At 32.9% G+C, this 27,609-nt stretch overlaps 1 protein-coding gene and 1 long non-coding RNA gene across 3 annotated transcripts; one reads left to right on the forward strand and one right to left on the reverse strand.

Moving 5' to 3' along the window:
- Nucleotides 1-2,878: 2,878 nt before the first annotated feature.
- LOC143067153 (uncharacterized) lies at nucleotides 2,879-24,350 on the reverse strand. Of its 2 annotated transcripts, none has more exons than XM_076240213.1 (6): nucleotides 24,130-24,350; nucleotides 8,838-8,954; nucleotides 7,934-8,304; nucleotides 7,402-7,520; nucleotides 5,209-5,298; nucleotides 2,879-4,268 (listed from the first exon to the last, which is right to left on the reverse strand). In XM_076240213.1, exons 1-6 carry the CDS (start codon nucleotides 24,139-24,141, stop codon nucleotides 2,917-2,919), a joined length of 2,061 nt encoding a protein of 686 aa, XP_076096328.1. In that variant the 5' UTR covers nucleotides 24,142-24,350; the 3' UTR covers nucleotides 2,879-2,916. The 2 variants fall into 2 exon arrangements, with proteins under 2 accessions (XP_076096328.1, XP_076096329.1); XM_076240214.1 differs by lacking the exon at nucleotides 24,130-24,350 and adding an exon at nucleotides 12,549-12,921.
- An 893-nt stretch (nucleotides 24,351-25,243) lies between these two features.
- On the forward strand, nucleotides 25,244-27,609 carry LOC143067154 (uncharacterized). The gene is made up of 3 exons (XR_012975862.1): nucleotides 25,244-25,361; nucleotides 26,043-26,106; nucleotides 27,477-27,609. It is a non-coding gene; the product is annotated as an uncharacterized LOC143067154 (long non-coding RNA).

The following is a 27,609-nucleotide window of genomic DNA, read 5'->3' on the forward strand; positions in this document are numbered from 1 at the left end:
GAGATCTCATAAACATGTTTAACCCAGCCGCAATTTTGCACCTGTCCCAAGTCAGGAGCCTCTGGCCTTTGTTAGTCTTGTATGATTTTTAATTTTAGTTTCTTGTGTATAATTCGGAGTTTAATATGATGTCCATTATCACTGTACTAGTATACATATTTTTTAAGAGCCCAGCTGAATTACACCTACGAGTGTGGGAGTTTCTCGCTACATTGAAGACCCATTGGTGGCCTTCAGCTGTTGTCTGCTCTATGGTCGGGTTGTTGTCGCTTTGACACATTCCCCATTTCCTTTCTCAATTTTATTTCATGGTTTATATAAGTCAGCTATATCGTGTGATGCGTTTTCAGATTCACCACTTCACAACTTCCTGTTTTCCGAAATATTTCGGCGGAGGTATCATCAGTGAGCAGTAGCTCGCAGTTTCACTTGTTTGATAACGTATACAATTTGACATCGAAACTAGATTTATTGATAACGTACGTATTCATGAACGATTTGATATCGATTCTAGGGTTCTTGATAATGTATACATGTACCATTTGACATCGATTCTAGGTTTCTTGATAATGTTTGTACCATTTAACATCGGTTCTTGTTTTTTTTTTTTAAATAAATGTACCATTTAACATCGATTCTTAATTTCTTGATAACGTTTTTTAGTTGACATCGATTCTATGTTTCTTGATTACTTATGTACCATGTGACCTCGATTATAGTGTCTTGATAACGTACGTACTATTTGACATCGATTTAGGCGCATCTGGCGTATTAAATTTTAACCTGGTACCTTTTGTTAAATATTATTCGTGTTTCTCTGTCCTTTGTGTTCTCCAATTTATTTGTATTGTAGTCCCTTCATGTAATGTAGTCAATTTAATGTTATATTCAACATTGCCATAAAAGCGGGATTTTTGGCATGCCACAAAACTAGGTTCAACCCACAATTTTTTTCTTAAAATGTCCCGTACCAAGTCAGGAAAATGGCAATTGTTCTATGATAGTCCGTTTCCGTGTGTGTTACATTGTAATGGTGTGTTTCTGTTGTGTCGTAGTTCTCCTCTTATATTTGATGTGTTTCCCTCAGTTTTAGTTTGTAACCAGGATTTGTTTTTTTCTCAAACAATTTATGAATTTCGAACAGCGGTATACAACTGTTGCATTTGTTTAGGTTTCTTGATAACTTATGTACTATTTGGCATCGATTATATGCTTCTTGATAACGTGTGAACCATTTGACATCGATTCTAGGTGTATTGATAACGTACGAACCATTTGGCATCGATTCTATGCGTCTTGATAACGTACGAACAAACTGACATCGATTCTAGGTTTCGTGATAACGTACGTACCATTTGCCATCGATTCTAAGTGTCTTGCTAACGTACGTACCATTTGACATCGATTCTAAATGTCTTGATAACGTAAGTACTATTTGACATCGATTCCAGGTTTCGTGATAACGTCTGTATCATTTGACATTGATTGTATGCTTCTTAATAACGAATGTACTATTTGGCATCGATTATATGCTTCTTGATAACGTGTGAACCATTTGACATCGATTCTAGGTGTATTGATAACGTACGAACCATTTGACATCGATTCTATGCGTCTTGATAACGTACGAACAAATTGACATCGATTCTAGGTTTCGTGATAACGTACGTACCATTTGCCATCGATTCTAAGTGTCTTGATAACGTACGTACCATTTGACATCGATTCCAGATGTCTTGATAACGTAAGTACTATTTGACATCGATTCCAGGTTTCGTGATAACGTCTGTATCATTTGACATTGATTGTATGCTTCTTAATAACGAATGTATTATTTGAAATCGATGCAAAGTTTCTTGATAACGTACATACCGTTAGACATCAAGTATAAAATGAAGAAGACACCAAGGGGAAACAAAAACCAGAAGTCGAGAAATACAATAGAAAGGCAAAAAATAAACGAAAAGACTTACAGGTTCAAAACACTGAACAAGACAAACCAACTCATTAACGAATTTGACCTCAGGTACTAAGGTATGGTAAGCAGTTCTGTGCTTTACTACGGGAGTATTATATTTTGAATGCCGTTGATCTGTCTCCGACATTAAGTATGGTTCGTACGAGACTCATCGAATGAAAGCTTATTTAATTTGTATCAAAATTTGCTGTACACTTTTGCTTCAGTGTATACCAGAAAGATTTTTTTCTGGAGAACTTACTGTTTACTTTCCGCCTAGCTCCGAACTCGCCATTAAGTTGGGTTTTGTGGTATTAAATTTTTAGTTTTTCTGTAGTGGTTTGTGCACTTTCATTTTTCTTTTCATCTGTTTTATTTTGTCATCTTGTTTTTAGTATTTATTCGGAAACCAAAGAGTTGACTGGGGGAGTAAAACTATGATCATTCAAAGACTGTTCCCGTCTGACAGTAATACCTTTGATCGCTGTATGAATACGCAGCTACGTCCGCTTAGAATGGGGAGTTTAAATCTGTTTCATCGTGTAATAACATGCATGTTATATAACCCTTGCAACAACTCTCTGACTGGTATATAGTTTGTCTTTTACAATGCCACATTTGTTGTCTTTTCTATTTGCAGTATACATTTACCGCCCATCCTACTTTTTAAGCATACTTTAGATAAGAAACCTTTGGTATAAATTATTAATTTGTTTTCGTATTGAATATGCAGAAATATCTGCTATTGAACAGTAAGCAAACATCCATCAATCAATCTTTCCTCACTTTGTAAATTTTGAATTGCCACCCACTCCCTTAGGCATAGTTTTAGTTTCATATATTTATTTCCATACACAAAACATGACCGAAAAGTGAACTTAAGTGCTGCATGAGAGACCATTGAAGTCAAAATAAGAAAAATGAAAAGAAATCTTTAATTTGTCTTGCTATGATGTTAATTAAAAGAGAACGGCTATTTCTCTTGTGGTTATTGTCTGCGTCAGAGGGTCGTTAAGAGTGACCAGAACTTTGTCCATAACATGAGCTGCTGCTCCGGCCACATGTAATATACAACAGTTACATTGTGTCACACCATGGCAAGTAATGTTGCTATGGTAATTATCACTTCCTTCAATACGCATGTCAAGTTTTGTAGTAGACGATGCACACGCGTAGTTTATTTTGACGTTATAACGTTGAAAAGCCTTTGGGTCCCTTGGATTTACACTAAAGCCTATAAATCTCGGTTTTGGGCGTATGTCGTTTATTTTCTTCATCGATACCGAATAGGGAGAATCCTCTTTGACCTTCAAATCAAAGCGTTTCGAGTTAACTGAATAATTTCCTGGAAATGTAGCAATAATTTGTACGGAAACATTTCCAGAAACGAATGAGTCATAAAATTTGATGGAATCCCTATTGCAATTATTGTCAATGTTTGTATAAAACTCTTTGCAAAATGATAAAACAGTTTGAAAACTGGACTCACATGTCGTGATGACGTCACTCACTTGTGAAAATGATACTCCTGACATTACTTTTATTGACGATTTAATTTGCTTGCAAACATGACGTTGAAATTTATAATAGTTAGAAGATGCATATTTACACAGATGATTTGCTGTTTGGATGAAGGTTTGGCAAACAGTCGATTCCTGACTTTCTGTCCGGTGAACAGGTTTAACTGGTATCCTGATGTGATAAAGTCCGGGATATGATGTCAATGACCCCAGAAAATGGTTTTGAATACCATTTTCGGAATGATTTGCTGCAGTTATTTTTGCAAAGACTTCGGCAGATGAGTCGGGCTCGTTGCAACTTTTTATTTCCACTGGAATTTTAATAAAATCTCCTTTATGGTGATGGTGTATGACATTCTTTGATCTTCTTTGCATGTTTCTTTTCTCATCAACACTAGACGGTAATATGTTTTGTGTCTCCTTATTGTCCTCTTTTTCAACTTTCTTATGCTTTGGTTTTATTTTACAGACTGTTATATCCTGGTCAATTTGTCCTTGACCTTTGTTAAAGATAACGGTCACGTGGACCGAGCATTTCGTTTTCCAGTCAAATGAAATTGTTGTCCCTGAAGAAGAGACAATCCTTGATATTTTTCGTAGTTTTCCCATTATTATATTCGATGAAACCCCATACTGATCATGTGACCGGAAGCTTTTCAAAGACTTGACACTTCCATTCATGTCTTTTTTACCATATACTGTGATGTTTTGATTTGTTGGAAGATTGACATGAATAATTCTTTGGTCGACAGTATTGATAAAAATTGTATGACGAGGTATCTTTTTCATTTCTAAAAAAAAATCGAAAATTAAATCACTAAAGCAGTGAGAGCATATCAACGTTAGTCAATACAATACCGAGTGCTTTATACAGTGTGTTTACGGTGGGTTATTTCTATAGTTAAAAGATATGTACTCGCAAGAATACGTTCGTTACACAGTGTGTTTACAGTTAGTTCCTCCTATTCTAAACTTACATGTACTCCTAACAAAATGTTCCTTATATATTTTGGCATCGCGATGCTATAAAATGTGTTAAGAGTTACTTAAACTGTATGTACTCACAATAATGTGTTTGTTATACAGTGTGTTTAAGGTGGGTTTTTTTTCTATACTTACATTATATGTACTCACAACAATGTGTTCGTTATACAGTGTGTTTACGGTGAGTTCTTTCTATACGTAACTTACATGTGCTCACAACAATGTGTTCGTTATGCAGTGTGTTTACGGTGAGTTCTTTCTATACTAAAATTATATGTACTCACAACAATATGTCCGTTATAAACAGTGTGTTCACGGTGAGTTCTTTCTATACTAAAACTATATGTACTCACAACAATGTGTTCGTTATACAGTTTGTTTACAGTGGGTTCATTCAAAACCAAAAAGTATGTACTCGCAACAATGTGTTCGTTACACAGTTTGTTTACAGTGGGTTCATTATAAACCAAACAAACAGTATGTACTCACAGCAGAGTGTTCGTTATACAGTTTGTTAACAGTGGGTTCATTCTAAACCAAACAGTATGTACTCGCAACAATGTGTTCGTTATACAGTTTGTTTACATTGGGTTCAATAAAAATAAGTCGTTAATTTAATCTATAATCTCCATACAATGAGTTCGATATGAATGGTAAAATATAAATCCAAACTGAATGAAGTGCGTTAATAATAAACAAGAAGACCTTTTGTAATTCATTTTTAGCCAGCAGATTTTATATACTCACTACAATGTGTTCGTTCTTCGTGTCCTTCTTTGCAATAACATTTATTTCCAATACCACAAACGCCTTTTCCATGGCAACAAGATATACAACCTGAAATATAAACAATTTTACACAGAATTAACCTGTGATCAAGTATTGTTCTAAGAAACAATTATGTTTTTTGAATGGAATGTTTTGTTTTGTTTTAATTTGTATGCTTGTCTTTTAATCTCTTTACATTATATTATCCTCCAATGCTATAAGATGCGAAGGATTTATTTTCGGAATTACAATTCTACCAAGATTGATTCAGATCCAAACATCTATATGTCCTCTTTTGTTTATAAATAATTTGTTTGTAGTCATTGAATTATAATTCCAATTTTTCTACAAAAGATGTTCGGTGTTTAGTTCGTATAATGGTCAACTTTTGTAATTAGCAGTTAAAACTTTTCAGCGTATCATCCACCTGGTATGCACGGTAGGTATAGTGTCCTGCTCGGATCGTGGTTTTTCGAGTGATTTGATCGGGCTTTTTCGAGTGTAACCACTTTTTTTCGAGTGAATGTGAACAAAAATGTAAACAAACAGACTTCATCTCTAACAAGACGTAATATAGATGCTTGTGTTTAATATACAAAGTTATAGGTATAGAAAGATATTACTTTATTATTGAAAAATTACAAGATATATATTACAATGTTACATAAAGTTCAAATATGGGATTCGGAAACAAGTTTGCCAATACCCTTAAAGCCTTTTAAGAAAAAAAATGACCTTCGAATAGAGTTACTCCAAAAATAACCCCTGGTTTTCTCGAAATCTTTAATAGGTATATCGTGGAGCGCAATAATCCTCAATTTTTAATTCTAGCTCAAAATAGTCAAAATATATTTCTTTTTCACCAAAAGTTTGATTTTTGAAAATTTGTTGGTTAGTTTAAGTAAACAAGGACATCTAAAGCACTATTTTGTGTCAGAGTAGCAACAAAGAACAAACTATAATATCGTATTTGGGTAATGCATAAATCTATATAAATAATTTCTCAATGTCAAAAACTTAACTTTTGCAAAAATCTTCTCATCTGAAACTACTTGACAAAGTTCATTATAGATAGAGATACACATGTAACTGTAAACAGCAAGAATGTTTAGTAAAATAAGATCTACAAACAAGTCAACATCACCAAAACAGATAATTTTGCCATTGATTTTATTCTTGTCTTTAATGTTGAAGAGTGCCCTATGTTTGACATGCACTGCATCAAATAGACTAAGGTGAGTGACACACTCTCTTAAGAAACTCTATAATGTTTAATAAAATCCCATAACTCGGAAACGTAAAACCAATAATTTCTAAAAATTCGAAAGGGATGATACCTCAATAGACAATTCACCGAACTTTCACGTAAATTGGTTACAGCGTTTTTGAGTTTTTGTCCGACATGCTGACGATGAACGAATGGACAACGGGGTACCATAATACGTCCCGTATAAAAACTGTATGGTTCACCACGAAATTTATATTTACTTTGACTACAAAAGTACCCAAAATGGAAAGGGATTAATATAAGTTCCAATAACTTGTTTCCCAATCAAGTATTAATAAATATGTTTAAACTAACAAAAGTACCATGAAATGAAGTTAAAAAGATTATGATTCTCCTGCACTTTGTTCTTAATAACTCTTATAAAGGATCTAACAATTTCTAATTTAATACTGGAAAGTTGTGGTAGAACGATTTCCGAACAGAAAATTCGCATTAAATTCAAAACGGTTAGTTTTGAGCATTGATAATTATTTTTTTTATGATTTCTTGATAATAGATAATATTTTCATTCATTAAATTACAGGTATAAACTAGAAAAAAGTCATGTTTTAAAGTATAGAATACCTTTTTTCTTATTCAAATTTTCTGTTAAAAAAACCGGACCATTTGTCTAAAAACCCGGACGATTTCACAGTTGCTCCCGAAAAAAAAAACGGACAATAATAAACACTGAGTTTTTGGTTTAAAAACAAAGAATTTCTGCTTCTTTGTTGATATCGAAACATGTAATGTATGCAATATAAGATGGGTAGTAAACTATTATAATTACGAAATAGCAGTTAATTGAACTTATCGCATGTGTTATCACTCGAAAAAGCCCGAACTACACTCGAAAAACCTCGATCTTAACCGGACACTATACCTACCGTGATATGACTAATTACCTGATCTATTGTAGGTATGGTCTGTCGAACAATCCACGATAGAATTATGTGTTACACTCTCTGGTAATGTTATATTGCCGTTCTTCATGAACACGTTGATCTTATTAAACTGAACGGTTCTGTAAAACAAATGTTTAAAAAAAATCAGTGTTTAAGGTCGGATCAGGAAGATAATAAACTGAGTCCCATCCATTCCCCAGTCTGTCTATATGTTCAAGGTACAACAGGGTTATAATTTAATAAAAACGATGCATTGTTGAGCAGTATTCGTCTCATTTCTGTTGATTTAAACAAATTCACAAGTTCTAATATAAACAATGGCCAATATCATGTTTTTCTGTGTTTTTTTTCTGTTTTTTTTTCAAACATAAATCTCGAGTTAAATGGACAAAAATTGAATTAAACGAATTTTCAACTATGAATGGTTTACATTGAACATCATTTAGTAAACATGTCTTTGATATTAGTTGTAACAGTCTCGAGATGACAATAATTTAAACAAATAAATTCTTACTGAAATTACAGAACTTACTCTGGATATTCCACAACTATATCTATACGTGTTATGTTAGATAAAGACACATTAGCAAACGTGAACACTGCGGACAGAAGAACCCCATATGTGACAGCGATCCGCCATCCATGGACTGAGCCTAATATAAACAATGTCAGAACGTAGCTGTATAACAATGGAAATCCACCATTTAGTTGGTAACTGGTAAATTTGGGCTCCTGGATTTTAGGAAATATTCTAACAGTAATTTTCCCCGATTTTATTTCTGTGTCTATTCTGCATTGACTGGAAGGAAGTTCACTAGGTAAGTCCTCTGTTCCTTTTTGGTATATCTTTGCTTTTGCGGTCAAAGCTGTACTACGGTTAGATTGATGCCATATAATATTTCCCTAAAGTATAAATGTTAGATTTTTGATAATTGATATTTCCCTAAATTATAAATGTTAGATTTTTGATAATTAATATTTCTCTAAATTATAAATATTAGATCTTACAACTCTAACAATAACATAACCTCTAAAGACACGTAAAATTGTTTTACAGTAGACATACTTTCCTTTTATAAGATAATTTCTCGGTTTCTGACAATATCATCCTTTATGGATAGTTGTCTCCATTATTTCCCCTTTATATGTTTATCTAAGAGCATAACATTCGTAAGGTAAAACGTGAGTAAATTAAGTAGAAGAATTTACTGGTGTACTTTATAGATTATCCATAAAGAGTAATAAAACCAATATATTGTTCAGCGTTACTATTGAAGAAGAGTTTGATACATTACTGATAGTTTTGCACCATTTTCCTTGTTTTTATAGAATTTGCATACAATGACAACCAGAACTATTCAAATGAATATGAACAGGGAAACAGCATTAACGTATCGCATTTGTCAACAAGGAAGTTCATTACTTAAAGTACTTACCGGAATTTCTGAAAACACATCTAAACTGACAGGTTTAAGGCTATTAAACGAAAACAGTTCTTCCCAAACGTCTCCCTGACATGACACCACGGAAATTAGTGCCAATATTATCATCATCTGTAAGAAGAAATTATTGGAATATAAAGTATAAGTGCTAAATAGAACAAAACATACCCTAAACTGTCGAAATTCACCTAAGGAAATTTATTTTTCATAAATCTATGCTAACAACAATAACTGCCTTTTCCTTAGTATTTCAGTTTCACATGGCAAACCCTACACGCCTGTACGCTAAATCCACTATTATTAAAAAAAAAAACAAGTATTGATTTGTATACGTTGGTCTTATGGTGTATACTGTTACATCACTGTCTCTAGTTGGGGGTAGATTAGGCTGCAGCAAGTACGAATGTATGAACCTGCCACGTATTGTAGGCGCCTGAATTGTGATTTCGTTTGATAGTGATTTCGTTTAATATATTTGTACTTTTGATTTTGCCATTTGATTAGATCCTTTCCTTTCTGAATTTTCCTCGGAATTCGTTTATTTTAATTTAACTTTTACATCCTTGTCATTCGAAATTTTTGATTTCAGCGTTCTCAATGAAGGTTAATCCAGAAAAGCGCTACGGACGGACTCACCAAATTCATAAAGTGTTATTTTAATGCATTATTGAAAAACAAACATTGCATACTTTTTCTATATATATAATGATTTGTGATTTATGACCAAAATTCTATCAGATTAATGTGATATTAGTTCATTTCCATGCAGTGTATAACATCAAGGAAGACTACAAAGTCAAGATACAATAGTGTTTCAGTTTAACGAGCAGGTATGTACAATAATTGACATAGCGAAAAGTCAAGCCGACTAGTCGGGTAGAAATAGGAAACGCAAATGTGTTTTTTTTTGTTTGTTTGTTTTTGTTGTAAATACAAAAATAACATTTTTTCGCATCAATCATGTAATCACTTCAGAACATCTTCATATAAATTCATTAAGAAAGGGATATTACAGGAGGGAACATACAAATTGTCAATGATAAGGAAAACGCAACAAGTATAATATTTCAATGGGATGTAATTTTTAAGTGCGATTGTTTGACATTTTTGCCTTTGTTGCTCCTTAATCCTTAGCGTTAGAAGTGTCTTTATAGTTAGAGGAAATATACTAGAGATTGGTGTTCAATCTTTATAGTTAGAGGAAATAGAGATTGGTGTTCAAGCGCAAGCATGAAGTTTTCTATGTAGTGTTTTGTAGCTGCTGTTGGTCATTTATTTTTTTCTTTGAAATGGTGTTGAATGATGATTAATAATTTCCACTCAAAGTATCTTCTCGTAATTTTCGTTTTTGTTTTTTATGAGTTTTTATTGACCTTTGGATGTCTTTTAGTTTTTTCGGTTGGTGCCTTTATGACGATTAATAACTTCTTCTATACACAAGCATATCTGATTTAAAATGTTAAATGAGCGTATTGATGTAATTTTCAACTTTTGGTATTATATAGCACTTTTATCTTTATTCATTTTATATTTGCTAATCATTATAAAACCTGCAATTTTTTAAATGATTTACGTGTCAACTATGAAAGTTGTAATTAATTACGTTATTATCAAAAAGTGGTTCTCAATTGTGAACAAGTAGATACTTTCAATAGAATATAAATGATAAGTTATTAAACAACTATAGTTCTCAATACCGTGTACGACCATTAACCTATGGAATAGGAGACTAACGGACTATACTGTTAAGTCTGGTTTGTCATACAGAAGGGACATAATACCCAATATAATGAACATTTATATGAGGCAGCAATCTCGTAACATACTGATTATTTTTTGGTTTAATATAAATAAAATGCGGTATGAATGTAAACCAAACAACTCTCTATTATAAAGGTATGAATGTCAACCAAACAACTCTCTATTATAAAGGTATGAATGTCAACCAAACAACTCTCTATTATAAAGGTATTAATGTCAACCAAACAACTCTCTATTATAAAGGTATGAATGTCAACCAAACAACTCTCTATTATAAATAAAACTTTCAGCACTCTTGGCTAAATAAAATAGTGGCAAGATTTTACCAGTGGAGGAACCCGGAGTATAGTCGGCGTGAACCACCAACCATCGGTTGCAAAACTGGCAATCCTTAATCAAATAAGATCCCGAGATTTAACCGCCTTGACACTAGTTTTATGGAGGAAGAGTGCTTGACTATCTGTCCGAACTATTTAAACAACTATTGAAGGTTCCGACATTGGCCTGTTCTAAGGCAAATTTATATCGAACAATCGTCTATTCTAGAGACAGTTTCAATCTTCTGTCCGTATTCCCAGTTGACCCGTTATGAACAACCTAACTTCTAGACATATTGTTATTAAAATAAGGATATGTGTTATGATTTCCAATGAGACAAATATCCAACAAAGGGCGATGTGTTGTCATCACTATGATTGAGCAAAATATTTAGTGTATTTTGAATAAAATGTGAAGTGTTTGCCACTGGACATTAAATACAAATTAAACAATAGTTATTACAATAGTTTCAACAGACACAGCTCACATGGTTCAATTGTAATGTGGATTTTTTAAATGCAAAATCATTAAGCTGTAACAAGTTTTAAAAGATGCCAAAATGCCAAATAGCAGTCGAGTTATAAAAATACTAAGTTAAAGTGCTTGTCACTTCAATCCATGGCATTTATGCGACTATCATAAGCCAGTAGAATATTGTTTTATCGGTTCTCTTCGTCTATGCTTTTGACGTACACATTATTTAGTGACGGTAACGACGTTTTTATTCAATGGTTAATTATTTATAACTCAAATTTTACATAACGGTTTAGAATTTTCGGCATGTTCAGACGATGGAAATTCCATCTCTCCTCTAACTTGTCTAAGGTGAATAAATGTCACAATGGTCATAGACCACTTTCGAGTTCATCCGTCACCGAAATTAACTGATGGTGAATAACAATTTGATTCTACGATGTATATGCGTCTTCCGGAAATTGAACCGCATGAAATGTCCTTTATAATTGTACATTTTCTAATGTATTTACATTTTTATATGCATTGCGCAGATTAATAAAATGTTACATCAACACTATATATGTTTTGAGATTTCCAGTTCGAAACAATTTAGATAAAGAGGATTTTAATTTCAAGGTATATTTAATCTGGAACATAAAATATTGAATTAGTATACTAGTCTCAGATTGAATCGATGATATTCGACCACATGAAGAAAAAATCTAACGGGAGCAAAACAGGCCAATCTTAGGAATTTCGATAAACAAATCATTTGCATTTTCCACCAAAAACATTTTAATATTTTTCTTGCCGAATGTTTTCCTCAACTTTTACAAGCTCTGTTTAAATACGAGTTTTTGTATAATATGTTAATACACTATCACAACGTTTTTAATGTAATATTTAGTATTAACAAACTTGTAGACTAGTAATATATTTAAAAAAAAAACAATATTAGCATATATTTACATTAAATCACACCACTATACATGTAGAACATATAGTAACTTTGTAGTGTCTGTTTTTACCACACAAGCATCGGAAAATCACAAATATTTGATTGAAAATAATGTTTTTTTAAATTGGAAACTGTAAATAACTCGTATGGATTTATTAACAGTGAAAATGTTCCAAATGTCAAAGTTTGAATAATCAATTTAAAAGATTTACCTTTCTGAGAGATTTCCTGACTTCCAGTGTTGAACTATTACATTTCACGAATGTTCAGTATAAATTCCGTTCACTAGCAACGTTTCATGTTAATAACTACCAGAAAAAAACCGACAATTATTTCTTGCTTTATTGTAACATTTCTTTACATGGGTGAAAGTCAAATTGATTTCTATAGAATTTTTCGTCGATGAGCTGTTTTATGGGCAAATAAATACACAATTTATGTCGTCATGATTTTAATGGAGGCTAATTAAATCGTACCTAACGTGTCGTGGTTTTTATGAGGGCTGATAACTTGATACTAGGGTGTAATTACCCGTTGTAGAAATGTACATTTCCAAAAGAAAATAAATGTTGGTCATGGATCAGATATTTAATACTGTTTTTCAATGTCCGCTGGGTTCCTGCAGTTTATGACCACTAGTACAATCCTCGGATTGGGTACCTAATGATAACTGGGTAATCCTCTTTAATGGTCATTATTTCCCATGTAAAGATAGTGGTCATTAAATCCACACAGGTGTATTTAACTACAGGTCAGACTTAATCGCCACAATCACCACTCTTCTTCAAATATCTTATTTTTCTGTGACATCTACCCAAACAGATTTTAAAACTATATTAAAATATAATAATATCGTTTTATCAGAACTATCCATCAGAGAGAACTTCCCTGATGACCAACCATAAAATGCATTAAAACGAACAGAAGTACTTAAATTTAACCCGTAAAACCCAGGGACCATTACATTGCAGAAGTTCCTGCTATTTTAAAAATAAAAGTTGGTATTGTATGTTACTATAGTGAATGCATTGCTACACGAAAATGAAAATAACCTCATAATTATAAATTTGATGCGCCTTCTTTTTATTTTCCTCATGAAACGTCAAATAATTTGATATCAATGGTGTGTTAATATGTTAACTCATGATGAGATACATGACAAGAACACTTAAGGAGCCACATGATTAGAACACATAGGAACTATATGACCTGAACACATAGGATGATATGAGCCACATGATCAGAACAAACGAGGAGCTATATGACCTAAACACATCAGGAGCGTAATGACTAAAACACTTTAAGACTTACATGGTCAGAACACACGAGGAGCTACATGACCAGAACACATGAGCAGAAACATGACCAGAACACATCAGGAGATACATGACCAGAACACATGAGGAGCTACAGGACCAGAACACATTAGGAGCTACATGGTCAGAACACACGAGGAGCTACATGACCAGAACACATGACCAGAAACATGACCAGGACACATTAGGAGCTACATGAACAGAACACACGAGGAGCTACATGACCAGAACACATCAGGAGATACATGACCAGAACACATGAGGAGCTACATGACCTAAACACATCAGGAGCGTAATGACTAAAACATTTTAAGACTTACATGGTCAGAACACACGAGCAGAAACATGACCAGGACACATTAGGAGCTACATGAACAGAACAAATGAGGAGCTACATGGTCAGAACACACGAGGAGCTACATGATCAGAACACATGAGCAGAAACATGACCAGGACACATTAGGAGCTACATGAACAGAACACATGAGGAGCTACATGACCAGAACACATCAGGAGCTACATGAACAGAACACATCAGGAGCTACATGACCAGAACACATCAGGAGCTACATGACCAGAACACATCAGGAGCTACATGAACAGAACACATTAGGAGCTACAGGAGCAGAAAACATGAGGAGCTACATGAACAGATCACACGAGGAGCTACATAACCAGAACACACGAGGAGCTACATGACCAAAACACATCAGGAGCTACATGACCAGAACACATCAGGAGCTACATGATCAGAACACATGAGGAGCTGCATAACCAGAACACACCAGGAGCTACACGAACAGATCACACGAGGAGCTACATGACCAGATCACACGAGGAGCTACGTGACCAGAACACATGAGGAGCTACATGGTCAGAACACATGAGGAGCTACATGGGCAGAACACATGAGGAGCTACAGGACCAGAACACATGAGGAGCTACAGGACCAGAACACATGAGGAGCTACATGACCATAACACATGAGGAGCTACATGACCAGAACACATTAGGAGCTACATGAACAGAACACATGAGGAGCTACAGGACCAGAACACATCAGGAGCGTCATGACCGAAACAGATAAGAAGCTATACAAATAGAACACTAGAGGAGAATCATGACAACCAAAACAAACCTAAAAAGAACGGCCCAAAACACCAAAGTCAACAGTTAACATCACCCTATATCCAAGTTTTAGATTATTTACATTAAACCAAAATCGTATACTAGTATTCAAAGAAATGAATCCTCATCTCAAAGGCGAAACAACTGAAACCATCAAACCAAGCACGATTATAGTTAAAAAAATATATATTCGGGACTGAAAAAAGGAAATTAAAAAAAAATCGAATTTCGAATGATTATTTGGTATTGTTGGTCCTTATGAATTTGTCTAAATGTATCAATTTAAAAAAATCTAAAATATATCATTTTGTTGATAGATTTCTACGTTGTATTTCCTTTGTCCATGTGTATTTCTCTTAAAACAAGAGTTGTGAAAGTTGTTTTCTAAAAGCAAAAATGATTATTCTACGTATTAGCTCATTCTAATTTATTTCATGATATACAGCGTACAATTATTGTCTGACTTGATGATGGGACTGTTCGAACGTTCAAAATTATGCTCAGAAAATTATGTGAAAATATTTCTCGACCACACAGACTGGAATAAGTTTAGAAAATACATACCATATGTTTGCGTTTGTGAGAATTAAAAGTATATACAGATTTAAGGTTTTGAGCAAAAATTTAAGGGGAATGTTAATGAACGATATTTTTATTTTTGTAGAAAAAAATTATTCATATGTCTTACTATTACTTAACAATGTCTTAAAGATACTCAAGTAGATTTACAAATAAGTAACCCACCTAGGGGTTTTAACACTTACGGAATCACAAGGTTATTAAGATATTGAAACACATCTCTATTCATTCTTCTTTACAAATAAGTAAGTTATCCCAATTATTTTTTGTGTTTTTCAGTTATATGAATTTGGAATGTTATTGTTTCAACATATACATGTATCTTTGAAATAATGGTTTCTGGAGCAGGCGAATCTTGTCTATCGTATACCCCTTACAGACAATAGAAAACGCATGGGTCTCTTCTGTACATCACCAGAATGTTTTCTGATGATGAGTTTTTTTTTTTTTTTAATTTCAACTTAGTGTCTATTTCAGCTTTTTGCAAATCTCTAGTATGAAGTTTTACACACATATGATTTTTATTTTGTTTTTAACTAAGTTCGAAAGCGTTTTCTATTTTAACAAGACACATTCCATACTACTGTGTCTTGTAATAGAGAATGCATTGACTTTTGATGAATTAATCCACTCTGATAAAATCCATTATTTTACTATGATGATCCATATACATGTACCCGAAGCGTCTGTGCATGTTTAAGGTTTTATGGTGACCTATAGTGACTTACATTCTACATCATTTGATCTCTGGTGGAACATTTTCTAATTTGTATTATATATCTTTATTACCAAAGTCTATATAAACTATAGATATACCACATCTTATTATTTTAGAATGCATTAGATTTCAAATATAATTTTCCTGTATTTTTCTTATTCGTTTTTGAAAATGACCTATACAATGGATCAGCTATAATATACCAATTAAGACATAATATTGATTGATAGTAAGACAACCGTATACACCGAAGTTAAAATGTATACTAGTCAACAAAAGAAACGATACACGACTTTGAAATAAAATTTATCAAAAAGTATTAAATATAAAACAAAATGAGCTTTCATTTGCAATGTATGCACATGTGTTAATGAAAATCAAAACTTGTCGGAAAGTATCTAAATTCCGTGTGAACGATTATAGGGTGCAATTTAGTTTTGCGGAAAGTTGAAGAAAAATCGACACGTAATTTTCTAAGTACTAAATAAAATTTCAAATTTATTTAAAACTATTCAATATGCTAATCAAGTTGTATTTCATGTTGTAACTAATGGGTTAAAATGTTGTTTTTTTTTCAAATTTTTGGGGAAAAAAGGGTTTTTTTGAAATCTCAAAAAATGCAAAAAAAAAAAAAAAAAATTATTTTTGTCTCAAATCAATGCTTTAGATATGAAAACAACACACAGTAAATTTGGAACCTTTCGGATTAGTTTTAAGATTGTGACCGCTTTTTGAATATCACTTTACACATACTGTCTATGGTAAATCAGTTGATAATGTATACATTTTAACGATTTCTCGTGGGGCCGAACTTTGCTTAACAAATAAACGAAGAAACTGTATGATTTTTAAAAACAATTTAATGGCAAACATTGTCTTTACCTTTAAATGAGAGGTTGGCATCATTAGTTGGAACTTCTGTTTTTCAAATTGTCGTTTTATGTAAATTTTGTAAAAAAAAATAAAAATAAATAAATCGCCAAAAAACGTCACGAAAGCAAAAACATATTTTTTTTAAACGGATTTATATTTCCATAATGATTACGTATTATTACCTTCAATATTGGTCCTATAAACGGAAAACTTTATCTTTAATTTGAAAAAAAGTCTTGTATCGTTTCTTTTGTTGACTAGTATCACGGTGGGTATGGTTGTCCTGCGAGAGAACGTTCTGTGCTGGTGATTTGGTCCTGTCAGGTGCTGGTGGGTCCTGATTCTGTGCTGGTGGGTTTGTTTACATTGTATCAGAACGGCAATAAAACGACTGTTTTGTTGCTTAATTTTTCTCTGATGCGTCATAAGTACCATGCAAAGTATATTACAACAATATTATATTGCAAAAGTCGTGCAAGTTCGTTAAACGGAATTGTCCTGACGCTGTGCTGGTGATAAGAAAAACGGTCCTGGTTCTGTGCTCCTATGTCCTGGTTCTGTGCCTTTATATTTTAGTTAAAAGTGGCATATATTCAAGGTCATTGATGCTGTACTGTTATTGACTAATTAACTGTTGTCTGCTTTCTTGAAATTGACATTGTTGTGAATCTGTTTACTGTTATTATGAGAGAAAAAATACCCCTATTTTTTTTATTTTTTTTTAAAATTAACTGTAATCTTATTTATTGGCCTGTTAATGGAACCCTTCTTGCCCCCTTTTAAGATAAGAAAATATGTTTACGATTTTCGGGATTACGATCATTTTGAAAGATCACCAAATTACGTTGTAATTTTTACAATACTTATATAAAGTAGATGATGTGTATGTTTGTTGTCAATGGACAAATTTCCATAAGAAACCAAAGGAAGTATATGTTAGCAACCATACATCATCGTACGACCTTCAACAATAACCCATAAAATAAAAATGTAAAAGGTTTTGCATAAAAATGGAGAGCAAAAATATAGAATTTTTTTTTTTTTTTTTTTTTTACATAAATAAGGCCGTTAGTTTTCTCGTTTGAATTGTTTTACAGTGTCTTATCGGGGCCTTTTATAGCTGACTATGCGGTATGGGCTTTGCTCATTGTTGAAGGCCGTACGGTGACCTATAGTTGTTAATGTCTGTGTCATTATGGTCTTTTGTGGATAGTTGTCTCATTTGCAATCATACCACATCTTCTTTTTTTATAAAACAATACAAATCTACACACACAAAAAAAACTGGCTTAATTTCAACTGGTTATCAACCCGAATCGCTATAAGATCATATATAAGCTCACCTGTGTCGAGGGGTCGTGTGAGGTTCATGTATTGTCTTGGCGTCCGCAATTACAAAAAGATCTTTCTGAAATTACTTGACCAAATGTTACCAAATGATTTTTCAAGAGTGAATCTAGGAAAAACAATATTCATCAACAAACATGACCACTGTCTGTTAAAATGTATTCGAGTTTTTAGTTACAGCCGATTCCATTGAGTATGTAGGCAAAGGTAATATCTTTGGTTAGCTTGCTTGTTAGCTAAACCGTGAAGTCATTGTTAGGTAAGGTATACTACCCTCCTTTCGAAGTAGCCTGGTTTTACAGACAGAAAGATGTGTCATTTGTCGGACTAGTCTACTCTTAAAGTAGGGTAGTTTACATAACCTAACAATGACTTTTCTGTTCAGCAAGCAAGATAACCAAAGATATTCCCTTTGTCTACACACTCATTGAAATCGGCTTTAATATTGCAAAAGTTCAAGCAATTAGGGCAAAACTTACCGAGTAAAAAAAATCAAAAGGCTAATGTCTATCTACCTTGCACATTTCAGAAAATTCAGATCAGATAACGAAACTGGGTCCAGCAATATTTATAAGCAATTTAAGATTTTGACCCCACAGTTTGCATTCACCACAAATATTCTCGTTACAACGAATCATTTTAAATACAAAAATACCAGTTGCAGCCTTTTGTTTATCTATTAATATATGTATACGGATAAAATTATGAAAGGCAGCAGGGTCACCAGGGTGAGGAGTCCATGTCATCTGAAATAAATGCTAAGCATAGATCTAGAACGCGACAGATAATCATGACATTAAAAAAACTCTCATCTTTTCGACTTTTTTCGAACAAATTGACACATAAAATGAATTATATAGTATTGTGGAATTTTTAACTTGTGTTCAATTCATTGGTTACATCTTTTACTAGGATAACAATCCTGTCAAGTATGAGCTGGGTAAAATATTTCAGAAAAGAAGATGGAAATGTGAAAGTTTCCGTGCGTCAGGTGCAACAGCATACGAACAGCTAACATGCCTCGTCAGGGTGGAAGCTAAAAAGTCCACGAAAATTTAATTTAAAACCTTTATTCGCTCCAACAAAGTTATTGAGATTTTGTTGAGGATTTAACCATCTACGACAACAAGAATTGTTTTTTTTAGAATTTACAGCTCTTCTATAAATATATGCAAAGCAAACTATTGATCAAATTGCGTGCTATGATTGTTTGGATGTTTGTAATCGACAGGTAAGTAGTCTGTTTACTATATACTAGAATTTGTTTGGACAATAAACATTAACTTCAATTCCTGTCAGTTTGTATTTGTCCAATCAAATCCCAGTATGTATTGAAACACCGCCTACCTATTGTTTGAAAACATCCAAGCAAACATAGCAAGCAAGTCAATAAAAATTTTTTTTTGCATGCTTTTATAGAAGAGCTGTACTATATAATGCAAAGAAGCGTTTAAGTCTTTCGCCAAAAGATACTATCAATTTCTTTTTGTCCTATGTAAACTTCCGTACCATTTCCTTCCATTCATGATCATTAAATTGAACTGTAAAATATTTCTTCGTACCTTCTTAATTCCTTTATAAGTCTTATGTAAATATAATTATGAAAATAACTGTTGTGAGCACAAGATTCACAACACACTTTTAAAGTTCTGCTTCATCAAACATTAAAATGTGAACTTAAGTTTTGAGACTTTTTTAATCGACACGATTGGGATTTTTGTATATGAGAACATGGTTTATCTATTAGTTGAAAATGCGGCTTTGAACTAGCTTTCAGTACCTGCGAGCATTCGTTGTTCAATAATGTGTGTCTTTGTGTTATTATTTTATGTGATAAATTGTTGTGTTGGTACACCACTGTAACAATGAAGGAGGAAATGAGGAGGGTTGGTTGGGTGGAAGTGGGGAGGGGTATGCGGAGCGTTTACAAACATGTCTATGCGGCATGAGCTTTGATCATTGTTGAAGCATCAATGTATGGGGCATTTAATATCTTAATAAAACTATTTTTATTTTAGATACTATATATTGTTATCTTATATTGGACGAAAGATGTTGCCCTGTTATGTAATTATGTAATACAAGTTACGATCATTTGAAAACACATATTAAACAGCCAAATGGATGCACAAGAGCTAAAATAGGAGTCATAGATCCTATTGACAACAATTATCTGCCCAATTTTATTGATTTTGTAACATTTGTTTCAAATATGACCAACTTCTTATCCAAAATCACCAGCACCGTATCAGGACCCACCAGCACAATGACAGGACCCACCAGCACAGTATCAGGACATGAATAAATTGAGAAAATGCTAAATTTTAATAAATTGCAATGTTTTTCACAAAATAGTTTTGTCGTGTGGATTGCGGTATAGAAAGCCTACTCTATGAGCATTTTTGTTTTATTTTTTCAGTTCTAGATTTTCTGAAAATGAGCATTTTTGTGTTACGCTTACTGAAACAGTTTAGAGGGTCAACTTTTTAATGGTTTATATATGAACCCATAAGAAACAAAATTGAAAAATCTCAACTGTTTTCTTCCATTTTTTATGAGTGAAAACGTCAAAAATCATCATTTTCGTCTTTGTTTACATTTTTTCATTGATCACCAGCACCCGTCAGGACCGAATCACCAGCACAGAACGTTCTCTCGCAGGACAACCATACCCACCGTGAGTATATAAGATTTCCGTTGGACATTCTACTGGTAAATATACTACTGTAGTATACCTATTATATGGATAAGATAGATATAAAAGCCAGGAGATGTGGTATGATTGTCAATGAGACAATTCAAAAGAGAGAACGGCCAACGGCCTAATCTATGAAAAAAAACACCAGCAAACAACGGACTTAACATGTTTGTGAGCGATAAACCCTCCCCTTATCTGGAACAAACACGTAATAAATAGTATGAGAAAATCATGGTCAATATAAAAATAGGCCTTGTATTATTGTTAAATTATTGTATCTTCATTTAAGCATCTATCATTTTGAGACGTCAAGATGTGATGCCGTTTTCTGTCTCGTGACGAAGCAGATTGAGCAGCTGTAATAGACCGTAATAATAACAAGTTAATATTTGATTTCTACTCAGTTCCACAGAGTTGAGTCTACATACTTCCACCCAGCATAGACATGTTTGACATCCCATGCATAGAAGTGTTAAGTAGACATATTTAATTAAAAAGTCTATTTTAAACAAGGAAACACATTATTTCACATTTAAATAATTGATTGGAAACAAACATTTAATAAGTCAACACCTGCTTTACGTTGGTATAAATACTTGATAAAAAAATCACTCATATAAATAACTTAACAGCAAATTATTGAAATCTTATGAAATTAAAAGTCATTTAACATGTGGATCAAAGAAGGTAAAAGTTACTTAAAATATTTATTGTGGTTTGAACCAGACAATAAATCAACATGACAAACGATATTTTTCAATTTCAAACGAACAAAAAAATACATTCGATTTTATAAAGTGTTAGTGTTATATAATGAAGAATGTCGTATTAGGACTTGCGTCAATACACTTCTAATATCGTCCCAACAGCCAAATGATTGAACTTAAAACAACTTTATCAAAATACTGGAGAGACATAGGCTAGTCTCAGAATGGCAACATGACTTTCATCCCGAGTGACAGTCGTGTGTCTTACAGAATGAATAATGATGACGGTCACAGCAAGGGTTTATAGAGTATTGTCATACGTACTACTAGTAGCAATTCTGGCTATCCAAATGATCTTATTGGTCTAGTTATTCTGGCTATCGAAATCATCTTATTGTTCTAGTTATTCCGGCCATCAAAATGATTTAGTAACGATCAAATAATATCATATGACACATTTGTATTTTTATTTACAATTCAAAAATCAATATCAGTTCTAACCTTTTAAACTCGTATTTGACATTCATATTATTCTTTTTTTCTAATTCTGTATTCGCAAAGCTTTGAATGAAAGAACAAAGCTTTGAAGAAATTGTTTTTATGCTTATTATAAATGATCAAATAGAATTAAAACACATTTGACATGTACGTTGATAACACAGAAATAGGAAATAGTTGTAATAAATAGAAAATGTTGAAAATGTTCATTTTGGTTAAACATGAAATGGAGGATCAATATGTAATTTTGATGTTTGTGAATAATAAATTTTAACATTAAACATGTATATTTACTCGCCAGTCTTTGTTGCCGAAACATCAAATATTTTTAAGATTACTTTTATTTACCAACCCTTTTTATGTTGTTTCATTTCATTTAACATAAACGCTTCATTGATTAAATAATTACAAATCGTCTGAATCGAAGAAATGGAATGACGCGAATATGGAAAATTTTAACACTTTTAGTAAAAGCCATTTAATTTTTTTAAACGGTATATGTGGGAAATTCCAAAGTGAAAGCTTAAGTTTGTTGAAACGTCAAGGTATCCAAAATAAAAAGAGATTTTTACATTCTTTTTCACTTTTTACAAATCCCAAGAATATTACGACCTTTTCCCCGTACAATTTTAATTGAAAATTACTTTAGATTTGTTTGGTGATCACAGAATTACATCGCGAAAATATTTAATGGGTATGTAGCTAGCAAAAAAAAAAAAACTTTAACGATCGCGGTGTGTCCTTTTGCTAACGTTTCTCAATAAATATAAGCAGTCTGGTGGTACAAGGCCATGTGAAATAAATTCGGTAGAAATTTCACACCGAAAAGAAGCGAATTTTAGACGCTTGTCGATAAAACTTGTGAATTTTCATAAATTGTTACATTTTTTTCACTGAACTAGTACACAATTTTATTTAGGGGCCAGCTGAGGACCACCTCCGGGTGCGGGATTTTCTCAAAGCGTTGAAGACCCATTGGTGGTCTTCGGCTGTTGTATGCTCTTTGGTCGGGTTGTTGTCTCTTTGACATATTCCCTATTTCTATTCTCAATTTTTAATTCTAAAGCTTTTATATTATGTGTGAATCTCGAATTATGAAAAACTCGAAACTCAACATAAGTAACGCAATTGTTTCATAATTAAAATATAGATACACTGTAGAGGATATGATGTAACCTTTTTATTACTCTGTTAGTTGTTTTATTGTTGAAGTTACACGTTGTTTATTTTCTGTTTGTTTAAACTGTATATCTTTTGATGTACTGTATCTCTTACGATGTTCATTAAAGGTCATGTTGCTTTTTTATATATATAAATGCACCGAAATCAAATAAAGGTTTATTAAGTTTACCTGGTTGATGAAATAGAAAGGATACACACGTAATAGAACTATCATTTTAATGATGAAAAACACTTCGCGCGCATTTAAAATATCAAAAGGTACAGAGATTTTTATTTTATGTCTCCTCAGTATTACTCTGTATGATGGAACAAAAGCTCTCATCCCACTGCAAGTTCGAGTCATTAGCTAGGATGGGTTTGAGATTCGAACGCTTTATTCATGTTTAATAGAAAATTTCCCGGTTATGTGTCTCTCACTTTCTTTGGTACTGTCCCCTCAATTTATAATACTTAAAAACGGCCGGAAATTCAATATAGGATTAATGGTTCTATTACAATTGAATTGGGAAAAGTAAGTGTTACAGTGACAACTGCAATCATATCTTGACCATCGTACTTTTTATGACTTAGAAAAACCAGGCATTAGCATATTTATAAAGTGCCTAGAAAATCAACCTTACAATGTAAATGATAATACTAGACTACTAGTACAATATCGCTACTTATTTCGACTATAAAAAATGTAATTAGTACTAAAAATCAATAGCAAAAAAATATATACAAACATGTTGTAATATAAGATCTTACCTGTGACCACATTTCGTCAGGTGTATTCAAATCTGAACTGATTGTCACATAGGTTTCCTGTCGTCAGGATTTCTGTAGGAAATGACTTTCAAATCACTGACAAGTATGCTTGATTGGTTACGGAGGCGGATGGCGAGAGTACGACTTTCGCTACTTTATTCCAAAACACAATTTAACACGGTGGTCGAATTTCACTTCTCAACAGCAAATAATATGTACAAAGATCGAGAGTAAAGTTTGTCTATCGATAAAACATTAACTTAAATTCATATCGGTTGAATAAATAGGGAAATGTGGAAATTAAAATCACGAAAGAACATCGTAAAATTCGAATTAGTTTATAAAAGGAATTGATTTTGTACAGGGACTAGTGGAAACGAAAAGTTGATATTAAAACTTTAAGCATGTTATTCGAGGTTACAATCTATTTTTATTGAGTGTTTAATAACTTTAAACTTGAATTTAGGTGATCAAATTTAGATTTATCATAAAGAATGTCTGCTCTTGGGTTAAGTGAAAAATGAACCGATATTTCATAAATATTTATTAGATCAAAGAAATCTTTCCATTACTCAGTGACAGAAAGTTTGAAAGTAATACAATTATTTTCAACGACTTCGTTGAGAAGTTTCGCAACCTTGTACAAATCATTTTTGAAATAATTGAAAAAGAAACTTTAAATACAAATCCAACTATATTTTTATACAGATTTATTACTAATGTATGGAAGCGCATATGGTACACCCCTTGTAAAGTTATTTTGTTGCTAATAAGTCGGAATTATTAGTCAAGTTGTGTGTTATAAGCTGGAATCTTATCATCAAGTTGAAGTCAAGTTGTCGGAATGATGTAGAAAAATTGTTTTACAATGTCGACTTGCTGATATAAATATAATGGCATAGTAATAAGAAGTCGACACGTTGAATTCAACTTATTAATTGATTAAGTCGACAACTTGTTTATTTGATATTAAATCATCATGTTGAAGTCAACTTGTCGGAATGATGTAGATAAAGTTTTTATTACAATGTCGACTTGCTAATATAAATGTAAATGACATAAAATAAGAAGTCGACTTGTTTATTAATTAAGTCAACTTGCTTATTTGATGTTAACTTTATTCGTTCTCACGGTCAGATTCCCACGGTCCGTATTTTACTTCCTGTGCTGACACATTAAAGATGGAGATCGACAGCAACAACATCAGCGGGAGCAGTGGAAACGAGTCATAAGTAAGTTTATATTTGTTTTCTTTGGAGACTTAGCGTTATATTTTAATATGAAGCAATACTGAACACAAAATGAAAAAGATCATAGGGAGAAAAAACGTTATTGTTTGAATGAAAGGGCATTGAAAAGTTACAGTTTAACGTGACCTGTGATAAGATCTAGAGTAAGACGTCTGCTATTATTAAAGATATATTCTACTTAAAGGGTTTCACCCCTCTCCCCACCATCCCATCACAAGTACACTACCCGTTCTGTACGACTGTCAATGAAAAATGGAAAAAAACTGAATGGTCCCTCCCTTTCGCCTTTCAGAGTCCTTTGTAAATCAATCTCCATGACTCATTTAATTCATAACAGCTAAGCAAAAAAAAAATTAGTAATCTAAACAAATAATTTGATTCACAACTAGCAGGGTGGATCTTGTCATTTATAAGGGTTGGGTATGGGGATCCTAGCCCACGATAAAGGGGAGTTCCAACTATATGTCCCCATTCAATTGCATTGATCTTCCAAATAAATGTAAAAAAGGGTTCCAACCCCGGACCCCCTGGATTCGCCACTAATGCCAGGTAGAAAAGCATGATGCGAAACGAAATATGTGTTCACTTTATTTTGATATTGACCGATTAGAAGATTTTGCTATTCATTAAACATTTCAATTGAAGAAATATCGTCTATTTCAGCTGCTTGGTCACCTGCCCGTCTAATAAATGGTCAAAGACTATGGAATCAAGCAATATTTTAAAGGTAATGTTGAAAGTAAAACAAAGAAATATGTTGCTGACATCGAACATCAAATCAACACACTTTGGCTTAAAAACAAACAAAATTTGTCAAAACTTTCTTGTATAGTTTTTATAATGTTTTTCTTCATTTAGACTAATCAGCTCCATCTTCGTGGAAAGTATGAAAAAGGTTTAATACTGTATTGTGATTTATTTTTTGTAAAAACTGCACCTTAAACGGCCAAAAATTACAAAAAATAAAGGATTACCAAAATAGGAAAAATGAGCACACATTTACACAGCTCTAGCGAAAAATATAGTGAACCATGATATAAAGTTTTCTTCATATTTTGTCTAGCATGCGCAGTAAAAGCGAGACATGTAGGTACGGTTTTACAGGCGACGGTGAATATATGGCGTTAACATTGCAACCAAGTTTGCTGTTCATGTCTTTATCTCGTGAAGCATAACGAGTAAGGTTCTTATATTTAGGATGCAGATTTCCTACATATTGTTCTTGCCAGTCAGTCATGTGCCATTTATCTTTGACCTATTTTAAATGCTTGAATGACCCTGAAGAACTCTAATAGTCAATTTTGCAACCGAGTTTACTGCTTAAGTCCATATCTCAGGAAATAGAAGTCTAAGGTTGATAATATTTGGCATTAACGTCTCCAACTACAAGGGGATGATAGTCTGAAGTGTAATTTTAGCTTTGACTTAGGTTGATGATATTAGACAAGGAGGTTCCCCACTACCAGGGGATGTCATTTTGATACCTGTAATTTGATCTTGGCCTTGTTTTTATGGTTGATTGACTTTGACAATATGCGACCAAATTTTATAAATTAGTCAATGATTGATAAAGAACTAGATATCATGTTTAAGGAGGCATGATGTTACAACAAATTTAGCAAAAATTGAAACATATTTTTTTCATAACAAATTTTATTCATTAGGTACACTATTCGTTGTTTCTTTAAGATATGGTACAAAAATCAACCAAACAAAATAAATTCGTTTAGGCATCAGATGACTTTTAAAATGTTTATTCGATTGCAATATGCTGGAAGAAGATATGTCCTCTTGTTTGAAAATGAAAACATGTTCAAATGTAAAAATATCATATGCTTATACCTGATACCTATAACGGGTAAATTTAAAAATGAAATATGTTATAAATATCGCCATGAAGATTTATTTTGGATTGTCAAAACTTACTGTGTATATTTCCATTTCGTATTCCATTAAATGTGAAGGCGCAGCGCATTTCCTAGTAGTTTTATAGTAAGCTGATGACGTCACAGTGAACACCCTATTTAGATATCAAGCCAATCGGATTTTTCATTTTATCATTACATCATACGTGTAATTTCTATCTTTATGTTTCAGTTACTCTGTTGTCTCCTTTGTGTTGCTGATCATGACGTTACAGGAATACCTTACCCAGGCGATGATGCTTCTGTGCCTGAACTAGTCCAATACTATCATCAATTATGCTACACGTCCCTTCAAATATGTGGAT

This window comes from Mytilus galloprovincialis, chromosome 3 (assembly GCF_965363235.1).
Source record: "Mytilus galloprovincialis chromosome 3, xbMytGall1.hap1.1, whole genome shotgun sequence".
NCBI classification, from domain to species: Eukaryota; Metazoa; Mollusca; class Bivalvia; order Mytilida; family Mytilidae; genus Mytilus; species Mytilus galloprovincialis.